The 11,520-nt window shown below is 35.6% G+C and overlaps 2 protein-coding genes across 2 annotated transcripts; both read left to right on the forward strand.

Moving 5' to 3' along the window:
* The first annotated feature begins 2,236 nt into the window (after window positions 1–2,236).
* LOC120291746 (disease resistance protein RPV1-like) lies at window positions 2,237–5,059 on the forward strand. The gene is made up of 3 exons (XM_039309469.1): window positions 2,237–2,934; window positions 4,673–4,856; window positions 4,970–5,059. Exons 1-3 carry the CDS (start codon window positions 2,237–2,239, stop codon window positions 5,057–5,059), a joined length of 972 nt encoding a protein of 323 aa, XP_039165403.1.
* Window positions 5,060–8,463: 3,404 nt separating this feature from the next.
* Window positions 8,464–11,107, forward strand: LOC120291476 (disease resistance protein RPV1-like). The gene is made up of 2 exons (XM_039308882.1): window positions 8,464–9,101; window positions 10,052–11,107. The coding sequence occupies exons 1-2, from the start codon at window positions 8,862–8,864 to the stop codon at window positions 10,631–10,633; spliced, it is 822 nt and encodes a 273-aa protein (XP_039164816.1). The 5' UTR covers window positions 8,464–8,861; the 3' UTR covers window positions 10,634–11,107.
* The last annotated feature ends 413 nt before the right edge of the window (window positions 11,108–11,520 follow it).

The raw sequence follows: 11,520 nt of genomic DNA on the forward strand, positions 1-11,520 counted from the left end.
ATACGGTGAAAAGTGGTCAAGTCCATTATTTGAACACGGAGTATTTGAGTGCAAAGTATGGTGTTCTTGGCCAAGTGCGCACGCGTGTGGTCACGTAATTGAATCCGTCTCCCAACGGGAGTTTGGGGACGATGCCCGATTCTATCGGATGCCTAGCGAGGGTTCGAAAGTCAGTCATGGTGGAGGCCGGACCAATGCTTCTGTGTGGAATGCCGTTTAGGTGGGGGTTCTTGACGATATTGTGCTCGATGGGGCGGGACAATGCCTGATTTTTATCGGATGCCCAGCAGGGGTCCGAATGATCGCTGACTATTGAGTTGGCCGTGGCCATTGGGTCGTAATAACTGGAACAAACCTGAGTGGATGCAATAGTTGCGCCTGATTATGGGGCAAAATTGTGTGATATAGTATGAGACATGTCATAATGATTTTACCTTATAATCGGAACTCATGTGATTGTTTAAGATATGAAAATGAAGTGTTTCGGTTATTAATTGTGCTTGTGATATTATATTGGCATATTTGATATACTAATGTGCAGATATGTACCAAGGTGAGGTAAGTTCTGTATGGTGCGTGTTTAGGACCGTATTTGAGGCAAATTTGCATCCTAATCAGAGTTTAAGGTTTTGACTCGCTAAGATTTTTATCTTACCTCATCGTGGGTTAACCATTTCCAGGACTGTAGCGCAGAGGTCTGCTGAGAGTGGATGTGGTGGGCGCAAGAGGCGACACCTTTTGGCGGGCCCTGTTGTTAGTAAAGTAGGTTGACCCTAGTCTCGGATTGTTTTGAGAAGGTTGATAGGAAGTGGCTGTAGAGAGGCCCGTAAGTATTAAACTTCCTAGGGTTAACAGTTGATAAATGAATTTGTTGTTCCTAGTTACTATCCCTATGTTTGTTGATTAGCCGGCTGTGTATTTAATTCGTTTCCGCATGTGCTTAATTGGAAAAAAAAAAAAAAAGAATGGATTGGCAACGCATCTTGAGACGTTGCATTTTTAATCGACGGCCGAGGGATGTGTGCGCGCCCGGAGTTCGAGGTGTAACAAGATATGACCAAATCATAATTTAACATTTAGCAAGTGAATAAACACATTTTATAAGAGTAGATGTTATAGAAGCGTGGGAATCTATACGGTTTCATTTTCTTTTAAAAAATCATTTTTGGAAAAAGTGAATTTTTTGCGTATCACTTTTGCCTAATATTCAAGAGAATCTTCAATTTTCCACATGCTATTACAAATGTCCTAAACTTTCAACTTAACCATGAGAATATAAACTTTCATTTTCGTATTAAAATGTGTAGGAATTTCAATTTTCTTGGAAAATGTGCTGATATGTTGACTTTTTGAAGTTAATTAAAATATTGCATAAACATGTCCATTTCGTAGATTTGAGGAATAAGTTTAATAGATCAATTTGGAGTTTACATCCATTAGAAGTTTATTTATTTGATACTACAATATGTAACAGGCTCAAAGTGAGAGGGCAAAATTCCTAAGAGGGATCAAGAGCGTTAATATATATTAAACAAAATGCCTTTTTCTGATGGAAAATAGATAACAAAAGAAAAATAGTTCAACCGTGCATCCACTAGGCGGAGCGTGCCCTCACCCCATTGTATGTATTTATCTATTTTGACCACTTGTCTGGAAAAAATGCACCGACTCTAGTCATTGCTAGTCATGTGTGCAGATCTGGCCAATTCATATATTATTTTAATTTGGACTTAGACCGGACAAAGCCCCGTCTCTCTCTCTCTCTCTCTCTCTCTCCACTTTTCATCTTCTCCGGTAAATCCATGTCACAGTCTCATCCTGAGTCTCTCTCTTCATTTCAAGTGTATTGAAATTTTAACAGCAGTTGTCTATTTATATTTGGTTTAATTTCTTTTCTTTACTCCCGCATCGAAATTTCCTCACATATTGTCTGCTACCAGGATATGTACTATCTTGGATTCTCTGTGCATTGAGATTTCCGCCACGTCAAGACAATAAGTCTAAGTATGTGGTTTCTGTTTTCCGGTGAATGAATTAATTATTTGTACATGCAGCTTGACAAGTTTGACTTCTTGGTGCGATTACGGTTACAAGCTGTTTTTGACTATATAAATCAATCCAAGGAAGAGACCATGGGGATTAAGAAGGCATCTCGTGTTTCTTGAGAGGCATTCTGATTTTCTTCTCTGTTGGACTTGAAAGCAAAGATCAAGTGCGAAGTCGGAGCAACGACGAAATGCATCGTCTTATTTTGGGGCATTCTTTCGTCGAGCTCGTGGCACTAATCCTTCTCCTTGGGCTCGCGTCGTTCTATTTCCTCAATAAGAAGAAAGCTAATGTGCATGGAAATGCAGAAAATTCTGATACTGGCACATGTGATTCGTTGACTACACCGACGGAAACTAATTCTAGTGTATCTAGTTCGACTCCAATAGAAACTACCAATGGTGTATCTAGTTCGTCGACCGAATCGTCTGGAAACTATTACGACGTGTTTTTGAGCTTTAGCGGTAAAGATACTCGAAATAGCTTCACCGGTCACCTCTACCATAAGCTCATTGACGCTGGAATCTCTACTTTCAGAGACAATAACGAACTCCACCAAGGCAAGAAGATCGGCCCAGATCTTTTTGCAGCCATTGAGAATAGTAAGATCTCGATTCCCGTTCTCTCCGTGAATTATGGTACAAGTAATTGGTGTCTAAATGAATTGGTTCGAATGATGGAGTGCCAATTTAAGACGGAGCATATAGTGTTGCCTATATTCTACAAAGTGCAACCATCACACGTGCGAGATCAAACTGGAGATTTTGGAGATGCGTTCCTTGAGTATGAGGGCTGTTTGCTCGATGAGGGTTTCGACCCAATGAGATTGGAGAAATGGAAGAAAGCACTCACTGACGTCAGCGGCTTGAAAGGGTGGCCAGTCACGGGGTAAAAATTTTCTCCAGAATTTTCTGTACTTTCTTTTAGTTTAGGTGGATGTTTACTAGTTGTATTCCTGTCTGCGTCGTTTTCTTTCTTTTGGGTTTTCTTTCTAATAATGAAAAAGCTGTAAGATCTTGCCAGCAGTAATATCTGCGATGCATGAGTTCCATGAGTTATTCTTTTTTAAAAGTTACTTTAATGATATTGACCAATCTAATATTAGATTTCATTGTAAGGATCCCATTCGCTTGAATAATATAAGATTTTTCAAATAATTTTTTACTCTTATATCCAAAGATTTTATAACATAGTGCCCTTCTTTTTTTCATGTTTGAAGTATAAACTACGTTAATCTTCAACACTAACTTTTCTAATTTCAAATTCGTTTGAGATTAATGGTACAACTTATTGGTGGTTTCAATTTGAAGCTCGTAACCTCATATGCCGTGCATGTGATTGTCAAAGCCATAATTCTGTATTTTCGCAAATTACATTTGTTAAATCATTAAAGTCGATAGGGATAAGTGTAATAAAAATTCTAAAACTTGTTATGAAAATGTAATTGTGTTCTAAAACTTTTAAAGAGTGCAATCAAGTTCTAAAACTTTTTACGAAAATGTAATCAAGTCCTAAAACTTTTAAAAAGTACAATTAAGTCCTAAAGCTTATTATAAAAATGCAATCGAGTCCTAAAATCTTCAAAATATGCAATCAATATAAGGACTTGATCGAATCAATTTGACAAGTTTTAGAAAGTTACACTTTCGTGATAAGTTTTAGGACTTGATTACACCTGTTAAAATTTTTAGGATTAAATTGCACTTTTGTGACAAGTTTTAGGACTTTCAATGTACTTATCCCAAGTCGATAATTGGTTGCCATTAAACTCATTTTTACAGAAGAAATATTTGATTGATTATATACAAGAAAGGTAATATAAAAAGTTAAAAAAAAAGATTATCTTTATTATATACTTGTAACTTTTCAACGCATTTTCCTATCTTCAACACATAACTTCTATCTCATACACCTGCATAAATTGAAGCGTTGTTCTCATTTTGGGGAAAAATTATTCTTCTACTTTCCAATAATATCAATATCAGATTGACTAAAATCATTAAACATAGATACTCAAATGGAAAATAACGTACACATGATATATAGAAACACGCGTAGAATCTTGTAAGCATGTACAATTGAGCAAATAAGGAGAAATCCCCCCAATTGTATTCAAGAAGTCCATAATATAGTACTCTAAGCAACTTTCTAGATTGGTATTATAGGACTTGGATTCCTCTTGTATAAAAAGTTGCGACTTGTTTATTGACTGATGGTTGAACTCTCAAACGAGGCAGACTTATTGGATTTTTGCTTATTCAACCACTCCAGAAAGTTTTCAAAGTCACATCCACTTCATACTAATATCTTTAGTAGCAGCAGGTTTAAAACATAATTTCAACCCATAATATATACAATATTCAAGATTCAATAGCGATACCCTCAAATTTCTTCTTTATTCAATATATTACGTTTGCCTAATAATGGTATGAGGCGTGCTACATGAAGCAACCGCTAGCATTTCTCAGTTTAGTCTTAGTATATAAGATAATGTATGGAGTAGTGACAAAAACAACTCTTGAAGTTTTTCGATTTATACATAGATTTATTTATTACTCTATTCTCATTAAATAAGCAATATGAAATTATTGTTGCAACGTATTTGAACTCTTGTCACATTTGACAGGCCTGAAGGAGAATTGGTGAACTCGGTTGTTCAAGAAGTGTTAAATGAGCTGTTTGAAAAGTTTGAGTTGGATACTCCTGAGAATTTGACTGGAATTGATAGTCATGTGGAGAAGGTTATGAAATCTGTAGCTAATAATTCTCATGCCCCCTATTTGTTGGCATCCATGGAATGGGAGGCATTGGTAAGACAACTATTGCTAAAACCATCTATAAGAAGCTCTCAAATAAATTCAAATATCGTAGCTACATTGCTGACATTAGAGAAAAATATAAGGACGGTGTTGAGCACTTGCAGAATAGCTTAATCAATGATATCCTGAAGAAAAAAGATCAAGTTCGTGATAAGGATGCAGGGATTAAGTACCTCTCATCCATTGAAAAGTAAGAAAGTGCTGATTCTTTTTGATGACGTGGATTCTGATAAACATCTGTATTATTTAGCCAGAAGTCATAATTGGTTTTCTCCAGGAAGTTTGATCATTATTACCACCAGAGATGAAAGTATTCTTAAGAATGCAAATGTGAGCTACAAACATGAGCACAAGGAACTGGATATGGATAATTCTTTGATTCTGTTTAGTAGATATGCGTTTCGAAATGACGCTCCTCCAAGTGAATTTGAGAAACTCACTAACAAAGTTGTGTCTACCACCGGAGGACTTCCCTTATCTCTTATAATTATAGGTTCATTTTTGCACGGTCAACATCAAGGAGTATGGAAAGATACGATTAAAGAGTTAAAAAATGTCCCTAAAGAGCAAGTGCAAGACACGCTAAAAATAAGTTACGATGCATTAACATATGAAGAACAACAAATATTTTTGGATATTGCTTGTTTCTTTATTGGCATTGACTGGAGAATTGCATCCTACATGTGGAATGCTTGTGAATTTTACCTAACGAAAGGAATTGGAGTATTGAGATCAAGGTCATTAATAAAAGTTGGAGAGAATCGTGAGCTCATAATGCATGATCAATTGCGAGATCTTGGTCGGCAAATTGTCCGCAAGGAAGACATGAAGAAGCCTCAAAATCGCAGCAGGTTATGGGACTCCGAAAAAACCTTGGAAATGCTAGAGGAAGATAAGGTAACCTTGTCTCTTCTTTTGCTCCCTTTGTCCATGTTCTACTATCAAAGTGACATTGGTCCTCTACTTAGTGCTTGCTCTAGTGAACAAAGAACCTTCTTCTATTATTATCGTCCTCGTGTCGTTTCATTGACATTATTGGAAATTAGGATGTCGCTCTCTCTTAATGAGTATTGCAGCTAATCTGAGATTTTTCTTACACAAGTTTACATTACAAAAATTGTCAGGTAAAGTACCTAAAAAATCTTAAACCTATTGCATTTGTATCAATTTAATCATAAACATTTCAATTTGACCAATTTAACCCTAAACATTTTTACGTTGGTACCAATACAATCCATCTAGCCAATTTAAGCCATAAGTCAGTAACATGGATACTAGTGACCCCACGTGGCATCGTTGGTGCTGATGTGGACATTTTAAAATAATTTTTTTTACTAATTTGTTGATTTTTTATTATTTTTAAAAATTTTCCTTTTCTTTTCCCTTTCTTTGGACTGTGGCTAGTTCCAGCCATAGCCGGTGTTTAGCCACGGTCGTCGGCCATAGGCAAAAGCCGACCCAGTCGCCCTCGCCGAATCTAGCAAGGGTGAGACCCTTGTGGACTGGACGAGGTGGCCCTTGCCAAGTCTAGCCAGGGTCCACCCTCATTGGATTTGGCAGGGTCACCCTCACGGCCTCTAGTGAGGTCACCCCTCAACCGCCCCTGTCGAGTCTGGCAAGGGTTGCCCTCACCCAGGCCACAAGGGTCTCACCTTTGCCAGATCCTGCGAGGGCCACGATGCCCTTGCCGGCCCCACTTTTGGCCGGTTGTTGACAATGGCCATAGTCCAAAGAAAGGGAAAATGGGGGGATAAAGGAAAAATAAGAAAAAGGATAAAAATAAAAAAATAAAATAAAAATCGAAAAATTAGTAAAAATTCATTTTAAAATGTCCACTTTAGTGTCGGCAACACCACATAGGATCACTAGCGTCCACGTCACTAATTTCCAGTCTAAATTATCGATGGACTGAATTAGTACAAATATAAAAGGGTTTATGACTAAATTATTCTAACTAAAAAGTTCATAATTAAATTGATACCAATGCAAGATGTTTGAAACTTTTTGATACTTCTCCCAAATATAAATGATTTACTATTTGTTTAATGTCATTTTTGATGAGAAATGTCTTTTCATGCAACAATAAAGTCAATGACACTAATCGAGGGGTACTTCTGTTTTGAATTCGAGAATAAGAGAAATGTTTGTAGAATAATAATAATAATAATAATAATAATAATAATAATAATAATAATAATAATAATAATAATAATAATAATAATAATAATAATAATAATAATAATAAGAAGTATGAAAAATCAAAGGAGCCTAACAAAAAAATGGGTTAATACCCTAAAAACCTCAAACTGGTACACATGTGACAAATTTACCTAAAATTATTTTTTGACTATGAAAAGCCCCAAATTGGTACATCTATGACAAATTTACCTTGACGACTATAAAAAACCCTAAACTAGTACATTTATAACAAATTTACCCCAAATTAATTTATTCGACTGCAAAAAACCCTAAACTGGTAAATTCGTAACAAATATACCATCCACTAAATTGGATTCATACCACAAAAAAATCACAAAAATTGTAAACTGTGGCAAACGGAACGTAAAATCCCAAATTGGTATAACAAACTCAACTGTCACTTGTCATTTACCTTAATAATTTGACAATAAATTTAATGAAAACTAATAGTTGCGTCATCACAAATCCCAAACTGATATAAATTTACCCTAAACTAATATGAATTTTCAATGTCAATTGAGTTATTGTCATGTGTCATTCAGCTCAGTAATTTCACGATAAAATTTGACAGAAGTTAATAGATGGTAAATATGTTACGAATGTATCAGTTTGAGAGTTTTGGTAACACAAATATTAATTTAGGGATAAATTTATTATAGATGTATTAGTTTGGGGCTTTTGATGACCCAAAAATTAGTTTGGAGTAAATTTGTTATAGATATATTAGTTTGAGGTTTTCGTTATATTAACCCTAATTTTTTAACATGATACTTATTAAACTTGGAAGTTAAATATTTTAACTATACATACATGACCTGTTTTTTACATAAAAAACCTCAAAGTTTATATCTAAGTGATAAAATAGCTTTACACTTACAACGAATGATAATAAGTAAGAAAACTAAACAACTTCACAGCGACGTGCTCACACAGAATTAATATTGACATAATGTAATTAATCTTCATGTCCTATTTATCTATTAGCAAGATATTATTAATCCATGGGAAACTTGATCAAAAGATTAGACGACTGCTATTTCTCTGTAACAAAATCAACACGAAATGAAAAGATAGCATCAAACATTTGTAGTAATAAAAAGAGAAGTAACAAACCATTTATATAACATCCGGTATATGTTTTCTTCTGTATACAATGAAAAACACTCATTGAAGAAACAAAACACATCATAAGAAAAGAATGTAAAACACATTCATACTTCTTGGGATGGAATCCTCTTTTTCATTGTGCTATAGAGAATTGCAAACAAGATACATAAGAAAATGAGGGGGATTCTACAATTGGAATTCTTTAGTATTGATAGATGTTATGATGGCAAGTTTGATAGATGTGTTCAAATTGCAACAGCCGTGTTGTTTCTCATATAAAGGATATGAGTTAGGATTTTGTTGTTTCCTAGATAAAAGGGCATGAGATTTGATAGATATATTTGAACTAGTGTATGCATGAAGAGATGGCTTCTATTGTAATTTTCAAAGGATGCACCTTTTGGGTATTTAAAAGGTGCAAATTGTGAATTGCATAATTGGAAGAGGAAAATTCAGGAGAACACCTCATGAGCTTCAAACTTTTACATAGATTAGATAAATAATATGCAACCATAACCTGTCATGTCATGAAGTCAAAGGTGAGAACTACATCAGAATAGTATGACAACAAATTTGAAGTCAATACATCTTTTCTTATATACAGTTGGTCTCATCCCATCATTCAACATTACGATTTATAACGTTTCCTAATTGCAGGGCACTAGTGAGATTGAGGCCCTTTGTCTTCCTATGGGAGAAACCTACACAGGTGAAAGATTTAAAAACTTGACTAACTTGAGGTTCCTTCGAACGAATGGTGCGAATCTCACCGGAGATTTTCAGAACTTGCTTCCTAAATTAAGATGGCTTGAATGGACAAGCTGTTGCTTGGATCTTGAAGCAGCCATCTTTCGCCCGAAGAAGTTAATCGTTCTTGATCTATCGGGTGGTAAGATTAGGGAGGATTGGGGAGGATGGGATCCACTAAAGGTAAGACGCAGATAAGGCGTATCTCCTACAAATAATGACATGTTGTCGATGAATCTAATTGCACCAAGTTCGCCTTTATTTCTTCTGAAAATCTATCCTCGTATTATGGATTTTCCTCTAAGCATAAGTGGAATTTTAGGCACTTAAATGCTAGAAGCTTTTGCCCCTTAATATCTTAACAACCAATCATGCTTACCATTGGACATACTAATTATTTTTAACTATATTAATTAATAGCTATCAATCCTGTGCCAACTTAACTTTAATCTAAATTGTTATGGCTTCTAGTTAATTTCTCCCCAGGCAAAAATGTCTTTTTAGCAATTCTTGTTATATGTATTTATGGATCTTCTTTCATGGAGGGAAAAAAAAAAAACTTCCTTGCAGTGATTTTTTTTTTTACATACATACTAAAATTTTAAATTATTGTTACTTTTAGAGTAATGGGAATAATTTATGAACTACTCTGACTTGTTGCACACAATATTTATTTATTATAATATTTTATTGTGGAAGTCACCGTACAACACAATTATAATGTAGTAATTTTATATGAGAAATTAAATTATCCTTCCCATTGCATTTAAATATTTATAACCTTTTTTATATCTTGTACATATAGCATTTAAACTATTTTTCCATAAATAAAGTAGCCATTTATTTTTTATAATAAACTTTGGATATCGCTAATCAATAAATAATTGCATCACCATAACTTCGAAAAACTAAAAATGATATTTTCTATCAAATGTTATTCGCAAATAATTCTGGTTAGCACTTATACATCTCTAACATTCTCTTTGCAATGATATGCTTTAAAACATTTATACGTTGGTTAGCCAAAATACTACTGAAAAGGACCGTTAAAATTAAATAAAACAACTGTGAAGGAGCAATGGAGCATTGGTATTTTTGTCCAATCTGACGGTGGTATCTTCTCTTTCTTTCAGATGGCAACCGAACTCAAAGTTCTCAATCTCAAGTGTTGTACTTTGAGAACAATCCCGGACTTGTCCGCATTCAAGAGCTTGGAGATTTTGAATCTTGAATGTTGTAAGCATCTAGAAGAGATTCATCCTTCTGTCGAGGGCGTCAAGACTCTCGTCTCCTTGAATGTTGGAAGTTGTGAGAAATTGGAGGAGTTACCTCGAGGAGTAGGCAAAATGGAAAAATTGAGGGAGCTTCGAATAAAGAACACTAAGATACAAGAGATTCCTATTTCAAGAGGTTGTTTGACGAAGCTGGAGACTCTAGATGCCTCAAATTGTCAACTACTTACTCAACTTCCAAAATCCTTAGCCTCCCTTGTGTCATTAACTAAGCTAGACCTACTTTACACAAGAATTGAAGAATTACCTGAATCAATTGGTTCTCTAAAGAAGCTCAGGATACTTGATGCCTCCTATTGTAAATTATTAGCCCACATACCCAACTCCATAGGCGATCTAGCATCTCTGTCACTTCTTAACCTAACAGAATGCTACAAACTTGCTCAACTTCCAGGCTCCATAGGCTCTCTGGTATCATTGTAGTGCTTGCTATTATCAAGATGCAGCTCATTGGGAGCAATCCCAGACTCAATTGGACAATTAGAATCATTGACTGAACTACACTTAGAATTTACAGCGATTGAAGAATTACCCAAATCAATTGGTTCTCTAAAGAAGCTCAGGACACTTGATGTCTCCCATTGTGCATCATTAGCCCACATACCCAATTCCATAGGGGATCTAGCATCTCTATCACTTCTTGACCTAACAGGATGCGACAAGCTTGCTCAACTTCCAAGCTCCATAGGCTCTTTCATGTCATTGCAGCGCTTGCTATTATCAAGATGCAGCTCATTGGGAGCAATCCCATACTCAATTGGACAATTAGAATCATTGACTGAACTGCACTTAAAATTTACAGCGATTGAAGAATTACCCAAATCAATTGGTTCTCTAAAGAAGCTCAGGACACTGGATGTCTCATGTTCTGCATCATTAGCCCACATACCCAGCTCCATAGGCTCTCTCGTGTCATTACAACACTTGCTATTATCAAGATGCAGCTCATTGGGAGCAATCCCAGACTCAATTGGACAATTAGAATCATTGACTGAACTACACTTAAAAACTACAGCGATTGAAGAATTACCCAAATCAATTGGTTCTCTGAAGAAGCTCAAGACACTTGATGTCTCCTGTCGTGCATCATTAGCCCACATACCCAACTCCATAGGCGATCTAGCATCTCTATCTCTTCTTGACCTAACAGAATGTGACAAACTTGCTCAGCTTCCAGACTCCATGGGCTCTCTCATGTCTTTGAAGCGCTTATTATTATTGAGATGCCACTCATTGAGAGAAATCCCAAACTCGATTGGGAAGTTGTCATCAACAAAGCTGCATTTTAGTTCTACAGTGATTATGGAATT

This window comes from Eucalyptus grandis, chromosome 3 (genome assembly GCF_016545825.1).
Source record: "Eucalyptus grandis isolate ANBG69807.140 chromosome 3, ASM1654582v1, whole genome shotgun sequence".
NCBI classification, from domain to species: domain Eukaryota; kingdom Viridiplantae; phylum Streptophyta; class Magnoliopsida; order Myrtales; family Myrtaceae; genus Eucalyptus; species Eucalyptus grandis.

What these genes read in the sequence shown, in the direction of transcription:
- LOC120291746 (XM_039309469.1), top strand. Translation starts at nt 2,237, where the DNA reads ATGCATCGTCTTATTTTGGGGCATTCTTTCGTCGAGCTCGTGGCACTA. An exon ending in AAAGGGTGGCCAGTCACGGG is followed by an intron (nt 2,935 to 4,672) that starts GTAAAAATTTTC and finishes CACATTTGACAG; the next exon opens with GCCTGAAGGAGAATTGGTGA. An exon ending in CCATGGAATGGGAGGCATTG is followed by an intron (nt 4,857 to 4,969) that starts GTAAGACAACTA and finishes GAGCACTTGCAG; the next exon opens with AATAGCTTAATCAATGATAT.
- LOC120291476 (XM_039308882.1), top strand. Translation starts at nt 8,862, where the DNA reads ATGGGAGAAACCTACACAGGTGAAAGATTTAAAAACTTGACTAACTTG. An exon ending in GAGGATGGGATCCACTAAAG is followed by an intron (nt 9,102 to 10,051) that starts GTAAGACGCAGA and finishes TCTTTCTTTCAG; the next exon opens with ATGGCAACCGAACTCAAAGT.